This window comes from Drosophila yakuba, chromosome 2R (assembly GCF_016746365.2).
Source record: "Drosophila yakuba strain Tai18E2 chromosome 2R, Prin_Dyak_Tai18E2_2.1, whole genome shotgun sequence".
NCBI classification, from domain to species: Eukaryota; Metazoa; Arthropoda; class Insecta; order Diptera; family Drosophilidae; genus Drosophila; species Drosophila yakuba.
The window spans coordinates 19,710,876-19,728,322 of NC_052528.2; the positions used below are offsets into that span (position 1 = coordinate 19,710,876).

At 45.7% G+C, this 17,447-nt stretch overlaps 1 protein-coding gene across 1 annotated transcript; it reads right to left on the reverse strand.

The window, feature by feature from the left end:
* Positions 1 to 5,233: 5,233 nt before the first annotated feature.
* LOC6531485 lies at positions 5,234 to 17,075 on the reverse strand. Its single transcript, XM_002092248.4, has 13 exons — positions 16,796 to 17,075; positions 16,653 to 16,735; positions 16,442 to 16,588; positions 16,291 to 16,383; positions 16,028 to 16,230; positions 15,805 to 15,970; positions 15,578 to 15,740; positions 15,463 to 15,520; positions 15,315 to 15,398; positions 15,111 to 15,243; positions 8,099 to 8,198; positions 7,063 to 7,765; positions 5,234 to 6,216 (listed from the first exon to the last, which is right to left on the reverse strand). The coding sequence occupies exons 1-13, from the start codon at positions 16,925 to 16,927 to the stop codon at positions 5,375 to 5,377; spliced, it is 2,907 nt and encodes a 968-aa protein (XP_002092284.1). The 5' UTR covers positions 16,928 to 17,075; the 3' UTR covers positions 5,234 to 5,374.
* Positions 17,076 to 17,447: the final 372 nt, after the last annotated feature.

Consider the following 17,447-nt stretch of genomic DNA (forward strand, 5'->3'; position numbering starts at 1 on the left):
GGTTTTTTTGCTATTGGCGCTGTTATTGTTGGGCCAGCAATTTTGTTTGCATACATAAATTTGGAATGAAATCATGTGTCACATTAGCAGCGGCATCTATGCGCCGCCTTTTCCATCAGGACCTCCATTATTCCGCACATATCGATGGCATACTGTTGACACACCGCCATCCAGTTTGATTATCATTTGTGTGGTGTGCTCTTGTGGCCATCTAATGTCATTTCCATCGGGGAATTTGATTACAAATCGAAATTAATAATGCTGCAAATGCATTTCCCATGTATAATACTTGTTTTCTGGCTACATATATTTTTTCTCCTATTTTTGTGGTTGCTGTAGGACATTGCTTAATTGAGTTCAGCAAATGATTTTTCAATTAACACTGACGGCGGAGCAAAAGAAGAAATGGAAGCAGAATGAAAATATTTGTATTTACACAACTCAGGAGGTGCCCCCCTTCTTCTGTGTGGGCAAGAATATAAGGCGGCTTTTTCTCCTCGGGGTCCAGCATTCTGGATCCAAGGACCAAGGACCAGCAGCCAGGGAGCAGGTCCACTTGCAGTCCTCCCATGGAGGAGGCACGGAAATGGAACGGAAACGGATGCGCCGCTGTCAATGTTGGCACAAATTGTTTGTCACGCAGTGCAAATACTTCGTGCTGTTGCTCTGGTATGCGGTATTATGCGCGATTTATTTCTCTGTCTGTGTGGCAGCAACAACAGCAGCAACAGCAGCAGCAACAGCAACACAACAAGGAGCAACAAGGAGAAGACAGCGGTGGCAGCAACATCTGAGAACAACAGTGCCCCGCAGCAATGCCAGCACACAGCAAATTTGATATTTGTTGATTTTTCCGTTTTCCTACGCATTTGACCCAACCAACCAACAAACCAACCAACACAGCCCACGATTTCTCCCTCAGCAGCACAATTAAAGCCAGAAAAATGTGTAATATTAGACTTAAATGGTGAATAATGTTATAAGCTTCGAGGGAAATCTGTCAGCTTATTAACTCAACTTTACCTGGCTTCGGAATACGAAAATGAAAAACCAAAAAACGAAAAGCACACCTCTCCGCACAACTTTTAATGCATTTTTATGAAGTTTTAGTTGAACGCCTGCCATGGCAGGGGACTTAATTTTATTTACATTTCGCATTTTGCGCTCTAAAGTTTGCCAAAGTAGTTGATTGGCTTTGCCTGCCACCAAATTGCAAAATAATTGCCACGGCAAAGAGGCAAGCTGAGGCAAGCGGAGGCAGCTGAGGCACCAGCGGAGGTGGCAAGAACGATTGCGAAACAAGCTAATTTCATTGAAAGTGATGCTCGTTTGTGGCCTGCCACATGGGTGGTCCATTACAAACACCCACCCCTCAATACAGCCCGCAACCACCTGCAACATGCAACAAGCAGGACAACAAAAGCAACAAAACACGCTTGTGATGACGGCAAGTTTGTGCAATGTAATTAATTAATTACGGCGAAACAACGTAGTTACACGTACAGTTATGGCAGGATGGGAAGTGGCTGGTCGGGGTCACCACCACCACCACCACAACCAGAGAACCTCAACAGAGCAGCTATATTACTTCGGTTTTATTAGCCAGCCAAGCCAGGACAACCCTTTCCCCCGCCGACATTCCAACACGCGTAGTTTGATGTCTGCCCGGTGACTTAATTACAAATTATAGTGCAATTAATTCTGCGCCCTGGCATTATTAGGCGCATCGGGCATCCGCAGCTGCGTAACACAAAACCAAAGGAGCAGCGAAAGGAATGCCCGCCCACGTTCTCACAAAAACCCTCAGAATACCTTTGGTAAGTAGATGAATATTAAGTGGAATCTGGTGCGAAGTGACCGTCTCCGATTACGGCCAGTGAAAGTGGCAGCTTTAGCTCCCCAGTCATCTTCCAGTTAACCCAATCTCCAATGGCCACGTGTATGCTCGTAGCTATAACCTGACATCCAATGTTATTGCTTGAGAATACACGTAGTTCACCGAGATTTGTTCAGCAATTAAAAAAGCCACTGACAGCTATAAAAACCTAGGAAAACGGTTAAATGAGCTGCGAAAATTTGCAGTGACCAACAGTTTTTAAAACTTAATTCTGGTTATTTACTATTTGTAATTCAAAGCGCCAAGAAACTGCTAGCACTAATTAAAGCAATTTTCTTTTTAACTCGTACAGCGAAATATTATATTTTAATTAAAGCCATTTGGTTATTTATTTGTTAAATACAAATCAAGTTTATTTGCTCTTCGCTCGAAGTTGCTCAACAACAAATGTATTGCAAAGGCACGTAACAAATATAATACATTTTTTTAATTATTCGTTGCGTATTTTTCATTTGCCCTTTAAGCCGTTTAACCTGCCAATTAAGGTTGCAGGTCAATTGAAATAGAAGAAAGTGAATTGAATGCTATTCAGAGAATTACGAAACAAAAAACCCACTTGAGTAAGTATTTATATTCAATATGAAAGAATTTCTCTCAAAAGGGCTCAAACAACTGAAGGTAAGAACGAGGACATATGAAAAGGTTAATTACTTTGAACTGTCAGTTGTAGTTTAAACCATTTTAATTACGATTCTCAAGTATTACACATGCCGCAGGCGGAAGTTAATTGATGCAGGAAATTAGTGTATATATGGTTAGTGATTGCCAGGAGCCAAGGTTTTTGGTCAGAGCCTTGAGGAAATATTTGAGGAGCATATATAAATACCCAATTAAAATGTTGTGCCAGCAATCACAGCTGAAAAGTAGGCAACACTTTGTTTGACTTCTGATTAACAACATCCTTGGGGCTTTTCGGCAGCATAAAAGGGGTTGGAGAGCATAAGGATAACGCCGCGGGGGTGGCTCTCATTCCCCTGACTCTGGATGGGAATTGACAAGCCTTTTGAAACATGAAACACAGCGCGGAGTAGGTAGATATGTACGCATATATATGTATATATACTTAGCTATGGGTATGTATGTGTGATTTGCATTAATGAGATGCAAATGATTTGTTTTTTTTTTACATTTCTTTTTCGCTGTCAGTTGCCAGCTTCTTTGTGGGGCCGCCTTTATTGAAAAGTTGCCTTGTGCCCCGCCCCCTTTGGGCGGATGGAATGAGCAAATAATAAGAAAATATTGATAAAGATGTTAATCAAAGGAAGCTCACGTTGCTCATATAGGCAGTCAAGTACTTGCGACATAATAAATATGTATGTTTTCCCCCTCCCATTTCCCGCATCTCCGCCAGCGACGACCATCGGCATCTCCTGATGCCATCGCTCCATATCCCCTTATCCATCCAGCCAGCCCCCATAAGAGAAGTGCTCCATGGCTGTCATGGCTGTCTGGCCCGGAACGCCGCCACTCCGTCATCGTCGTCCTTGTCGTCCTCGTGATGTCCCTGCTCCTGTCTGAAGTCGGCTGGTGGAAGTCGGCACATGCGACACAACACGACAACACGACCCGCTGTTTATTATTGTAAGTCACTTGGCTTGGCTCACATCAGCGAGCTGGAAGATATGCGCAGTGACAGCACAAGTTGCCACCACCAGGAGGAGCAACTGGAGCAGCTACAGCAGGAGTAACTTCTTCGTTCTCCAAGAGCAGCAGCCGAAGGTGGAAGCTGTTCAGACAATTTGCATTGTTTTATTACCATCAAACTTTTGGTGCTCAAAGTAACATAGCCATGTCCTTCGAAAACGATCACACAGGACATTTTGACGCTAATTTGGACAAGGATTTGCATCCACAGATCAACCGTCACGGCACTCATTTAAATTTATTGTAATGTAATCAGCACGTGCCTTTTAATTGCAGATAATCATAACTTATATAGAGATTTTCTATCAATTCATCCCCGCTTTACGCGCCATGAAATCTTGTTAGGAAAAAATATATCCATCATATGACTACCCCGAATTGGTTTCGCTCAGTTTGTTTATAAGGCGGAAATATGCAAATCGAGGCTTCAACTTCTGATGGTGCATAATTTGTTTTTGGTTCCAGTCAAATTAAATTGCGAGCTCCATTAACATTTATGTAAATTACACCACCATTTTCGGATTCATTAGACCCAAAAAGCAAGTCCAGCTGGAGATGTTTACCACTCATAAATGAAATATGTGCACTCGATTTATGTCGTATATATTTATACACATTTAGAAATAACATTTTTCTTTTTATTAGCAATAGCAAAGAGTCATAGCTACTAGTATTAGTATATAGTATGTATAATTAAGAGTTGTAAACCGTTCTCGAACTTCTCGATTCCGACATCCATTGCTTACCAAATAGTTCTAGAAACACGTCGCCGCACATTCACTCAATCTCATTTTAGATCAATTACCATGTACAACAAAATAGGAGTACGCTTAAAAACAAAAAGTGATAGCAATAAAATTACAATCAAGAATTGCACAGTTTTTTCGCCAACAATTGTGATTGCGAACTATGCTGGCAAACATTCAACGGCAATTACTCATGAATATTCACAGTGTGTCCTTTGTGATGGCTCTTTTTTTCGGCACGTTTTTTAAATGATGTTTCGACAACAAACAAAATATATTACAGTTGACAATCCTATGGTATTCCATAAAGCTAAAGCAAAGAGCTTGGGCAAACAGTAGAAGCATCAATGGAGGAGGCATCGGCTTGGGTTTGGTTATCGGCCGGAAGGGCTTACGGCTGTTTGTCCGTCCGGTTGCGGAGGCGGAGTAGTTCGTGGGTTGAAGGCAGCTCGGAACGAAAGTTAATTAAAAATGTTCAACGCATTTTTCTCAATAAAGGGGAAAACAAGGATGGGCAAAAAAAGTTAAGTTTAAAACGCGACTAGCTTGTGGTGTGTGTATGTATGTGTGTGTATGTATCCGTACATGTGTGGCTGCTTCTCACGTATTTGGCTAATTAAAAAGCCGTGCAACATTATTAATATATATCTACCGACTTTCACCTACAGGTGCAAGCAGGTCAACTACGCGTTTCCGTCACTCCTTTACTGGTCGAAGCTCAAACACGTTCTCACACACACACTTCCCTCCCCTCCCCCTCACATACTCGGAAATCTACCATCTACCCATGCATCCATTCACTCAGCTATCCATACACCCCATCCATCCATCCTTCCATCTACCACCCATCCAAACCAGGCACATTCACACGCACACATTCGAATCGGAGCGGGGCCGTCGTGAGTCGTGGTTGATCTCCGGACATAAGTACACCAGACAAATTATCTAAAATTTACTAGCTCTTTTATGTATAACATCTTGTTATGTGGGTAGCTATTTTCGGTTGCTTTGGGTTTGAGTTCGGATTCGGATTCGGGTTTGGGTTTGGGTTGTGTACGCTTTTGGAGGCTCGCCACTAATGCCTTGATTATTCTGCTGATGGTTCTGCTGTCCCCATTGCTGCTGTTCCTCCTGTTGCTGCTGTTGCTGGTGTTCCTGCTGCTGCTGCCGTTGTCACTTGGTTTGATGTATGTTGTGAAGTTTTCATTAGCTGCTGCTCCTGTGCCTTGTGGTTTGCGCCAGCATTGAGTTGGCAATTTGCTGCTGACGTTGGGCTGTCGCCTTCTATAAAATCAACTGTTTGCCTGTCATCCATCATTGGCCTGCCTGTTGCCTCGGCTCCTACCGCTGCTGCTGCTGTTGCTGCTGCTGCTGCTCCTGGCTCAGAGGATTGTTTTGACGTGGCAACTGTTGATGCTGCTACCGTTGCTGTCGCGGGCTCGTCCGGTTTGTTTTCCTGCCTCTGCTGCTGCTGGTCATTCATAATGCTGGGTGCTTGTAGTGGGCAGCTTTGCTTTTCACCTGATGCCATTGCTGCGGATGCCCCCTCAGCTTTCAGCAACTCTGGCAAATTATTTTCTAATTGCCTCGCTCTTGGCTGAGTCTGATGGACACCGTCGTGGGTGTGGATCAGGGTCTGATCTGGCTGTTGAGTACCCTCCGTTGGGTGCGATGCTGCTACAGTAGTTTTATCCGACATATTTATAATATCCGCCGCAACGAAATTTAGATTTTCCAGCGTCTTGGACATGCCCGCTATTTGCCCATCCCCATGCCCATCTCCATCGCGTAGCTTTTCTTGTCCATGACGCTCCACCACCACCACTTTCTCCTGGCCGGACTCGTCCTGAGTTGCTTCCGCTCCCGTTGCTACTGCATCATTTATGCCCGATGTTGTCGGCTGCTTGCGTCCCTGATTTGTTTCGACATCTGAAATATGCAGGGAATTTGAAGGCAGAGTGAAAATAAAACAGGAAATGACAAGCGAAACATTTACAGTGAACATTTTCCTGCGAATTGAGAAATAATTTCATGCATATTACGATTATTGTATACAGACAGAAAGACGTTAAGAGCGGCTTTGCTTTGCTTTAGGACTATTGAAAATGCTTCAAAATCGAGGGTTCCTTAGTTCCATGGTTCCATGGTTCCTTGGTCCCACTAACACCCACCCACGATCCCAATCCTGCAGTGCTCTCGTTGGCATTTATTGCCACCGAATCTGTTATTTGCTTATTTGTATTGCTTGTTTGGCTGTTTGGTTGTTACCAACTCACACACGAGCTTCCGGAGGCGAAAGGGATTTCCCGTTTGTCGAGTGGAATTCAAATTTGAATTTATCTTCCAAACGATTTCACACACAGCCAAAAAGGACTTCGTGGCAACGAAAACAGCTCTGCCAACGCAAAAAAATTCAAGCTACCGAATATTCGGATATTCTTTACACTCAACCAGACTGAAATACAAATATTCTAATCTCAGCTTTAACTAATTATACAAATTATTTCGCCTGGCGTATGATAATTGTAGCTATTTCCGTAAAATAACCCGAGGTTAATCTTTCTTCCTGCGAATGAATGCAATTAAAACACGAATTCTTGCGGATTATATGAAAGAAGTTAATGCGAAAAGGTCCTTTGATGCAAGCATAATGTCCAATGAAAAGGGTATGCAAATGGTTGCCACAAAAGTTAAGAGTTTAAGCCCTCGTTGTGAAAGTCAATGAAGTGTGCTGGCCCCACTCAATTAAGGCGAGGAAATGTCGCCAAAGCTCACCTGCTGCATCGTTCGCTGCTGGCGTTGCTGCCGTGGCTGCTGTTGCCGCCGTTGCTGCTTCTGTAGTTGCAACATCGCCGCTGTCGGGTTCATCTGTAGCTGCGCTTTGGCCCCTTTGGACCGCGCCTGCTGCTGCCATGGCCGCTGCCACCTGGTTGCGCAAGCCAGGTATGTCGGCGACGTTAATACGCTGCAGACGCACCTGCATCAGCCTTGCGTTGTCGCCGTGTCCCAGGAAGACGCGACGAACGGTGGCGAATTGCTCGCGCCCCTGCAGCCACTGGCCCACCACGGGCAGTCTTCTCAGGTTGGCCAAGGCCACGCCCACGGCGGCGGTGGGTCCTGGTGGGCGTGGTTGGTCCTGATTTTGCTGCTGCTGCTGCTGCTGCCCCTGTTGCCCCTGGCGTTGTGCTGCAAGTTGGCTGAAGAGTCGAGTGACTATCAGACGGGCACGTTGCATGGACGCCTGCTGGCCAGCACCAATGCCTCCACCTGCTGCGTCAGCTCCTGGCTGCCCTCCAGCGGCAGCGCCTGCTCCTACGCCACCTCCTGCTGGCTCAGCTCCGCCCACGCCCGCTCCCGCTCCCGCTGCTGCTGCAGCAGCTGCTGCTGCTGCTCCCTGGTTGCGAGTAATGATGAAGACCTGGTGCTGGGCCATGATGGCTGGCAGCTCGTAGCGGTGAAAGAAGAACACCATCGAGTGCTGGAAGAGAAGAAGGAGCACGAGTGTGAATCTCAGACAGATATATGGAGCAGATAGGATGAGATGTTATGCCACGGTCGACGGGACGGGCACGTGAGCCCGGTTTCGGTCTGCACGTGAGCCTCTGCCTCTGCCTGTGCCTCTGCATCTGCCCGGCTGGAAACAATGCCACAATGCCACAAAAGGCGAGTGGAGAATGGCAATTTGTCATGCACTTGACAGGCGTAAACATGGCCGTAGTTCGTTTCCATCATTGTCGCAGCGTCGTTGCATAACGCATTCATTATTCGCCATGGTTACGCCATTTGGCCACCTATTGCACTCACAACCCACCTGTGTGAATAGGTACGAGGAGAGCAGGGCCAGCGTCCTGTACTGCCCACTGAAGCGATAGTGATACGCATAGAACGCAAAATGGTACAGGTAGAAGAATCTGCAAGTGAACAAACGAAAAGGGTTAGGTTCCAGGCTCAAACAATTGACACCCAAGAGGATGGCACATCCGTTTCACAGTCAATGGTTGGATAAGGTACGCATTCAACACTTAAGTGATTAAATACGCAGGTCTTAAGCGAACTATAAACTTAATACTTAATAAGTTTGATAGATGTAAAGTCTGATGTACAACTAAAGGGGTTTTATTTAGTTTATACCTTCAACCGTAGATATATCTGCTTTATTTGCTTTGTCAGCCTAATGCTTTATCTCGGCTCAAGTGAGTAACACATTTACCCCATTTAAGTGGTGTCAAAAGTGCCAGGCACTTAAGAAAATCGAGACCCCATCTCGGGATGAAACAGATACAGCTCCCATAATAGAAATGGCCACACAATTTGCTCACATCCATTTTAAAGCTGACAAAAAAAAAAAATAAAAAACAAATCGTGGCTGGGGCTTCGAAACCCACATCAAATATCGGCGATCATTGGGCGGAAAGCATGATTACCATTCCACAAAATGGTATTTAGTTGACAAAAAATGAAAAGCAAAACATATTGGTTTCTGTTTTTCTATTCAGCCGCCACCTCCTTGAAGCTGCCATTCCGGTTCTTATTTTTGGATGGGCCGAGCTTATGGCTACGGAGAAATGGGTCAGACGTGTGGCGGATGGCGAACTGCGGATAGAGGAGGGAGTAGCGACCCTGGGAGCACGGCCCATGACATAAGAGTAACAAGTAACAGTAGCCGGGAGGGGCGGGGTGGGCAAATATCAAACTGCCAAGACAACGGCGGCGGCGGCGGCGAGAAACCGAATGGAAACGAAAACAACAATGGCCCACTGGATGGGAGGAGAGATAGAGGGGGGAAATAAAAAAAAAAATAACACTCAAGAGGATTTAATAATATAAATAATTGCTGGCGCTGTTAGCTGAATTGTAGCTGGCCCAAAGACAACAAATAAAAAACACAATGGATGGCCGTAACAACAACAGAAGCAACAATAATGACGGGCGAAGGCGACTCATTGATAAGCAATGGACAAGCGGACAAACAGCTTGACAACCGGACAGTGGACAACGGACAACGGACAACGGACAGAGGACCTTTGGCGTGGCCAGCGGAATTCAACTTTAATTTATTTTTACAGCCATCAGGGGGTGAGTGGGATTCGAATCGGACTTCGCATTGGAATGGGAATAAGGATGGACATTGGGGTTTGGGGGCATGAGGGCATGGCCATGATTGAGTTATGTTATTGAATTTAATTCGAGTTGATTGTGTGCACACACACACACCCACACACACAAACAAAACATGCACACACCGAGTAACCCAGAAGTATCCGCCATCAATATCAACAGCGACAAATGAAGACACACGACTCTTATTTAGCAAGCCTTTCCAGGGCATTGCGCAAGCTGAGGAGCAGCGAGCGTTGAGCATTATGGACACGTCCCCGCACCGAACGCTTGCCAGCAATTTCCTCAATTTCCCTCGCACTGACACATGGCCACATGAACTCACACACACCCGAATCCTTGAATCCTCGATGCCGGATGGCTGGAAGGAAGTGCGGGCTGCTGGCACGTAGACAACACTTATCGCCCGTTCGTTTCCGTTTCATTCGCTTTCCTAATGTAGCGTAGCGTTGACAAGCAGCAACGCTCTTTTCCCTTTCCTTCGATGCCACCCGTAACCCGTAACCCGTAAACAGTACCCTTTACCAGACAATGCTCCTCCTCCACCTCATTCCACTTGCGCTGCCAGCGGGCGCACAGTGCACAGTATGTCTTGAAAATACTTCTTAAGCAGCACTACCGTATGAGCACCTAAAACGTCATTGTCCGGACAGATCTCTCTTGAGCGGACAAAGCGAAGTATTTTACATGTTCCGATAAAGTAATGCATAGCCATGCATCTATAGAACTAGTCGTAGATCTAACAATTAATAGAAATACTTTCTCTTAAATTTACTTTCTCTTAAATTGCTGCAATGAGCAATCAGTTTCGATTCACCATCGACCAAGGTGCGACGTGGCAGGACGGATGTGCGCCAGCAAATACTGTTGGCTTTCATATCCATCGCACCAAAAGCGGAAGTGGGCGGGCCAGTGGCAGGATGGCAAATAGGACAACTGTTGCATGTGTCTGCTGCTGAGTGTGAGTGTGGAGACGAGTCTGAAGTCTGAGTCGGGGAGCGTGGTTAAGTAAGCACCTCAGCTCAGCTCAACCTGATGGCAAGTGTGAAATGCTGCTGTTGGTTGTGTCAGTTTTTGCAGCAACGATGATCCGATCAGCGTCATAAGTGTTTATTTGTTGCAGGTAAACACCGAGGGAGAGAATTAGAACGAGTAGAAGAAGTAGAGGGAGCCATGTGGGCGATTCGTAATAGTTAAAGTGCTCAATGAGCTTGTAAGCTCCTCTGCTGAAATGGCTGCTTTTAATAGCATTTGCATACACACATCTGGGATTGCAGCACATCTTTGTAGGGCGGACATGGACACACAGTGAATAGGAGTATCTCTTTCAGCAGATGTGAGCATGGGTTCAATGGGTTTAATTCGGTGGGAGAAACTCAAAAGCGGAATACCGGTGAGTGAATGCAACTCGAAACTTAATTGAAATATCACAAAAAATGAAGTGTTTGCCATGCAAACACCACGCATCCCACTGCTCTAGCTTTCTCCTTCTGTTAAATGCGTGAAAACGACCCATTTTCGTGCATAAATTGGAACAGAGTTGTCGCATATGCAAACAGCAGACAAAGGCACGTTGCGCATACGCCATGTTAACAAACAAAACAAGCTGAAACTGAAACAAACAGAGTACAAACACACACACACACAGAGACATACATACCAACTGGAACACACACAACAATGAAGCGATTTTGCCTCGTTATGAGCACTCATCAACTGCACCTTTGAACAACACCCACCCAACAAGTATACGCCCAGTTGCCAACCACCACCCACCACCCCACCACCCATCAGCCATCAAAGCGCACCCCCCATTTGAGCCACTTCTGTTGATGGGGGTCGCCGCTCGCGCGGTTGGACAAAAGTTATGGCAGAAAAACAAACTTGACGCAATTATACTTTGCGTAACATGATCTCAATCAACACGAAAACAGCCAAAGGAGTGCAAAGCGAAAGGAAAATGCCAGCCCATTTCCTTTTCCCCAGTTTTTCCGGGGCTCCCTTCACCATGGTTGCCAATGCCGTTGACGTTAAGGCTAACCCGCCGACACCGTGGCCACCTATTCAGACCGTGAAGCGGCAACAATGGCAGGCGAATATATATGTTATATGGTCCCCACCTATTCCCTATATATAAATATGTACATACATCTATATATATATATATATATATATGTGTGTATATATATTCGCTATGTTTGTTAGCGTAACAAGCGTGTAAACAAGAGAACGAAAGCGGAGACGAAGGCGGCTACTTGAGGCGCGCTACAGTAACCGACCTGAACTCCAATCCCAAACCCCAACCCCAAACCCCTTTGCCCAACCACTTTGGCCCCCGACCCCCGACCCCCGACGGGTCCCTGGCATTTGCTCTTTGATGCCTGGGTCCTCAGCTTCCTCAGTTACCTCGCTTTCAGCTTTCTGCTACCAGCCTTCAGCATTCAGCTTTCAGCTTTCGCAACGCGACAAACAATCTGCGCAAGATTCTGGATTCGCAGCCAGCAGGGAGGCAGGCAGGAAGTAGGATGAAGTGGAGGGCAGCAAAGGCAGGTGTTTCTTTTAGCTTTTCCTGTGCGTTTGCAGCTCATTTAATACGTGTCGTCTGCCCTGCCCGTGCCTGGCAACCAGATTTAAGCACAAAAGGAGCATTACGCGCCGCAAGAAGCCACAGGGCAAAATAAGAAGCCCAAGTGAAAGGGCTAGCTACTGGGGGGGATTGGGGGTAAAGTCGGGTGTCAGGGGCTTATTATGCTCCTTCCGTGCGAATATACGAGTATACGGGTGTAGTCAGGGCCAGGCAGTCGGGGTAGCCTCGTTAAACGGCGATTAAGAAGAGCCAAGACAGCCGCTCCTTTGATGACTTTAAAGTCAATTAGAATGAATTGAAGGCAATTGACAGGAAGTTCGCCAGGTTGGAGTTGGGCTGGATGGCTGCAATGGTTGGAGATGTGGAAGCTGAAACTGAAGGAGAAGCTGAAGCCCGAGGTTTGCCACTTGACAGTTTTAAGCTTCCGACTGCCATCTGCCATTGCCATTGCCATTTGCAATTCACGTTGATTGCAACTTTTAGCAAAGTTTAAGTACACAAATTAGTCTATGCAATGAAATTAATACCATTCGGCGGACTGCAGGCAAGGGCGGCTTGAAATTGGAACGGCTGTAGCAGCTAAAAAGCAAAAAGCGCCGCCAGCTTGTTTGTGTTCTATGCTAACTTCAATGCCAGCCAGCCGGCTTGCTTCTTAGCCGACTTGACTGCCTGCCTGCCTTTTGCAGACCAAGTTAACCGCAAAAACAGGCGAGCAAATACGGAAGCAGGAGCAGAAGGATCGGGCCAGTAAGCCCCACCACCTCGGGCAGGAAGGAAGCCAGGAAGGAAGCAGGAAGCAGCAGAACAAGCAATCCCGCCCCTGTAACCCATAACCGCAGGACCCACAACAGCGGCGCCAGCAAGAACAAGAAAAAATTTCTAACTTGCTATGATGAAATTTGTAATACCCTGGTATATAATAAGGGAACTGCTAGGCAAGTAGCTTACAATATATATTAATTGTGTTCATTTAATTTCATTTCAAGAATGAGATTTCAAGAATGAGATTCATAAAGCAAAACAAGTTGCCTTAAAAGTCACGTTTATATTTCGTTATCAGAAGCCGCTTCCACCGAACTATACGCCCCTACACAGCTAGGGTAGAAAAATACTGTTCCGGAAACCCCTTTCACCGCTTGGGGCAGTCAATAACAGCAAAATTAAACCGTAGGAAAGCACACACACTCGAACCACACTCCCTGCCCCCCATCCAGAAAACACACCCTCCAGACACACAAAACACTCACAAACATGCTGTTATGGTTCCGGTGGAGTGTCCTGGCCATATGGCATATGGATGTGCCAGGATTCTGCACTGAATTAATTTCACTTAAAGCGAGGACGGACCCATGCGCTGCCCCAAGACGGAAGCTCTTTGGACTTGGACTTGGACTTAGACCGATACTTAGACTCATACCCTTACCCATGCCCACACCCAATCAATGTCCTTTATAGAGCTACCTATGCGAAGCAACATCAGATATTGTTTGCTATTCAATTGCACAGAAAAGGATTCGCTCGGTTCGATGCAATTGGATATTTTTTCATTCAAAAGTTTTGCAAAAAGTTTGACAATCTGGGCGAGCAAATGATGAGTTATGCGAAACTCGAAGGAGCGCATCAGACACAAAAGATATTTCTTTTGGGCCAGGTGCACATCACAACCTCACAGATTAGTAGACCAGATTGTGGTCTCGCAGAGAAACTATCATTGCAATCTGGATAGCCTTTTCAATGCTTGAGGAATGCGAGACAAAACGATGCCTTATGCCAGCTTCCCATCAATTTTTAATTTGTGGCCCAGTAAATACACTTAAGGTGTAATCTTGGCGGTTCAGTTATGTATTCGTCTGGTCGCTAACCAGCTGCTATTTCCATAGGAAACGACGACAAGCTGTGAGCAAACAAGGCGAGCACATTGAAAATCATTCGCGGCAATGAATCTTTAATGAATATAAATACGACAAGTGGCCCTTAAGGAGGCGACGAGACTCTTCACTTGCCAAATTTTCGGGAGCACTGATAGCCTTTTAATTCGGCGCAAATTACGCAAAATCAACTCCGCAAGGCGGCGAGGCCAGTCAGTGATTGAGGATGAATGCAGGCACATGAATTCATAATCAAGGCGTGCGGACCTTGGCCCTTGCCAAAAAGGGAATTTTCGAGTGTCTTCTTGAATTATTGATGGTCCGTTCAGCGCATCGTGGAAATTGATGTCCGGAAAAGTGTCCGAAAAAAAAGATGGAAATAATTTCTTGCGGCGGCCGTTCTCAATTATGCAAAGTGCGCGTAATAAACCGCAAAGTAGCTCTGCTTCTGGCGAGGATGGGGTTGTCCGCTGTCCGCCATCCGCTGTCCTGACGTGCATGGTCATTAATGTCGATCGAACGGGAATGAGCAGGTTCTAAATTTCCATAGCATTTTTCTTCGTATTTTCCCCCTTTTTTTATTTTGGTGTTGTGGGGCAGCGAGTTTATTTAAATGTTTGCTAATGGTGCGGCTCAGTTTGTTGGGCCAGTTGGTCAGGAGCTATATGCATGATGGCTACCAGTATATGGAGAAACGGCGCTTGGGTTACGCTTGTTGACTTAAGTGATGAAATTCTCTGTTTGCCGGTGTCTGTGTGTTTGAGTGGGTGGATGGTTGAATGGTTAGAGGGAGGGACGGGGACGGGGACGAGGATGAGTACGAGGGAGGGACCCGCCCCCGGCGAAGGGGTGGCCACTGGTCGATTTGTTCTAGCCCCGGGGGAGGCTTGCGCAAGCCAAGTTAATTTTCAAATAACAACCGGGACGCCAGCGGTTGGATTGGGAGAAGAGTGCAAAATACCCGGACTGAGACCAAAGAGAAGGAAAATATGCGAACCGAACGAAATGAACTGTTAAGTGCTGATTACTGAGGTGGGTTGGGATGGCCAAGATGCCGGGTGGAAGCTATTATCTATGGCCGGACAGCGGTAACATAGATGCTGGAAAGGATTGCAGACTTAATGTAATTGAATTTGTCATTTGTCCGGAGCACGGACGATTTCACAGTAGAAACAAAAATAAACATGGTCAGAATGGGGATACACTAGTGGATACGAATGGGAAAGTAACGATTCCGAACTGGTACGCACCTGAGCCAGTGACGCTTGGTGATGCTCGTGTGACAGCAGATGGCATCGTATTGATCCGCGATCCAGACAATCAGTATGATGTAGAAGGCCGTGGTGGTGTCATTAAAGAACTCCGACATAATAGCTTCCATTCCTGAAGGAAAAAAAACCAAATATAACCGTTAATGGGAATGCAAATGAATCAGTAGCAGGCTCTTTCCACACCTACGAGCGCCAGTATGACAGTGAGCAACGGTGCGATTGGGAACCGGGCAGACACATTGTATTCCAGCATCTGCAGCAGGTCAACTGAAAGAAAAAACCGTGTCTTTAAAGTACATTAAAACTTGGCTGGGTTGTTCGAATTTACTACCTATAAACACAAAGATCTGGTGGTGTGAGTAGCGCAGCAGCATCGACACTGAGAAGGTCTGAAACACAATCATTTTATAGTAACTATATAAGCTCCATGATTTCAGTTGACTTACGAATAGTAACATCACACAGAAGGCAGCCGGGTAACTGCTCCAAGCTGCCCACCACATGGAGACGAAGCGATAATGCTCTCCGGTTATAACATTTCGCAGGTAACCTTTATTCTCCTCCTGCTCGGCTATAGTTCGTACGGATGCCATTAGTAAGTCATCATAGCTATAAAGGAAGGGGAAATACTTATAAAATACAACTGAGTCTTATAGCAAAGATTATGTCTTACCCTAGCAAACGTTTGAGCAGATATCGCGTCAAACTGTCTCCAAAACACTTGTCCGTATCGGGATCCAGTTGGACGGTCAGTACGGGGATATGTAAACGCTTTCGCGTGGAGGAAGACAAGCGAAGGTGGCCGTACTCCAATGAGTACTCCACAATGTATTGCTCCTCTACAATTTGAATTGATAATTAGAAAATGAATATAAACAATATTTAGGATTTCTAACCATCATCCTCTTCGTTCTTGAGCTGAATTGCATTTGGATGGTCGTAGGTGTCCAAGATGTTGATAGCATCAAAGTAGTAGTACAGGGATTCGTTACTGTAAGCAAACGTTGGTCTAACGGGCAGACCTAGTTTTTTTAGAATGGACTCGTACCGTTTAAGGGTACCGTGATTTTGCAGAGTTTGCGGTCCAATGCCGTAGTAGCTAAAACAGATTGGTACACATGGATGAACTCTTGAATTGAGGATTTGCTTGTAAGCTTACTAGGAATCCTTTAGGGAGCGCACTATTTGTTGATCCCTCTTGATTCCCTGCCAAATTGCTCGCTTCTCCGCCAGGTGAGGAATGATCTCCACTCTACAAAGAAGTATTGGCTTAACAATAATTTAAATTAAGTTCCAAAGGTAATCCATGCCTGATGACGCCTTCGCGAGGCCAGTTTTTAACCTCCTGCAGGCAAGTGCAGGGATTCTTGATGAAGGAGTTATGCACGTAGATAAGCGTAAACAAGAACAGCAAGGCCTTGGCCAGCAGCAGGAACTCAATGGTCAACTGCACCTTCCTGAAAATGGAAAATTATATACGGTTGATAAGGGTGGGCAGATAACGGGGCCAATGACTTTTACCTTGGAACCAACTCCGCATAGGAGGCCGCCGCCCGAAAGTATATGGCATGAAACAGTCGATCCCGCATATTCATCATGTTGTTCTGCAAGTCAGGAAAAAGATAAGAGTGTTGTCTTTAAAATTATCCATGTTCTAAACTTACCTGGCCACCACCACCACCTAATCCGCCAGGTAGCACCCGATTGCGCCCGTTTCCATTTCCATTCCCGTTGATGTTATTGATTGCATTGGCCACCGCGATCTCGGCCGCGTTTTCCGGCAGCACAGCGGCCATGGCTGGAGTTGTAGGTTGTTACTTCCGCGTTGCTCTTCCGCAGTCCGACCTGATCTCTGTCTACGGATAATTCTCAATCTTGATCTCAGAGAGTTGGCCAAAAATTCATTGGCGGACCACAACAACAACCATGTTCGCAGCAGAGGTGACCAGCTAGCGATAGCAACTATCGATAGTTTGGAAAAATATTCATGCATTGCGGAACAGTAACGGTTAGGAAGGTGTAAAAATGGTTTTGTGCCGAATAAGTTTATTTGAAATAAATATGCATAAACTTTACCATCATAATTCAAGTTTTTAAAAATATGCATATAAAAACTAGGCTAAACATTAAAGCTTAATTTTTTTTATTAACCAACAGCTCTATAGAACCAGTTCCGCCGCGTGAACCGCTAACTGAACAAAGCTCAATTTGAACCAGCACCAACAGATTATATTTAGAGATGAACCAGCTTAACCGGTTAACCGCTAAGCGCGGCAAGTTCAAATTGAAAGTGCCCAATCATTTTACCCAATAGCC

Coding starts and splice junctions, on each gene's coding strand:
- LOC6531485 (XM_002092248.4), bottom strand. CDS start 16,927: ATGGCCGCTGTGCTGCCGGAAAACGCGGCCGAGATCGCGGTGGCCAAT. Junction 15,971..16,027: donor CAAGAACGAAGAGGATGATG/GTTAGAAATCCT, acceptor TTCAAATTGTAG/AGGAGCAATACATTGTGGAG. Junction 15,741..15,804: donor CTGCTCAAACGTTTGCTAGG/GTAAGACATAAT, acceptor CTTCCTTTATAG/CTATGATGACTTACTAATGG.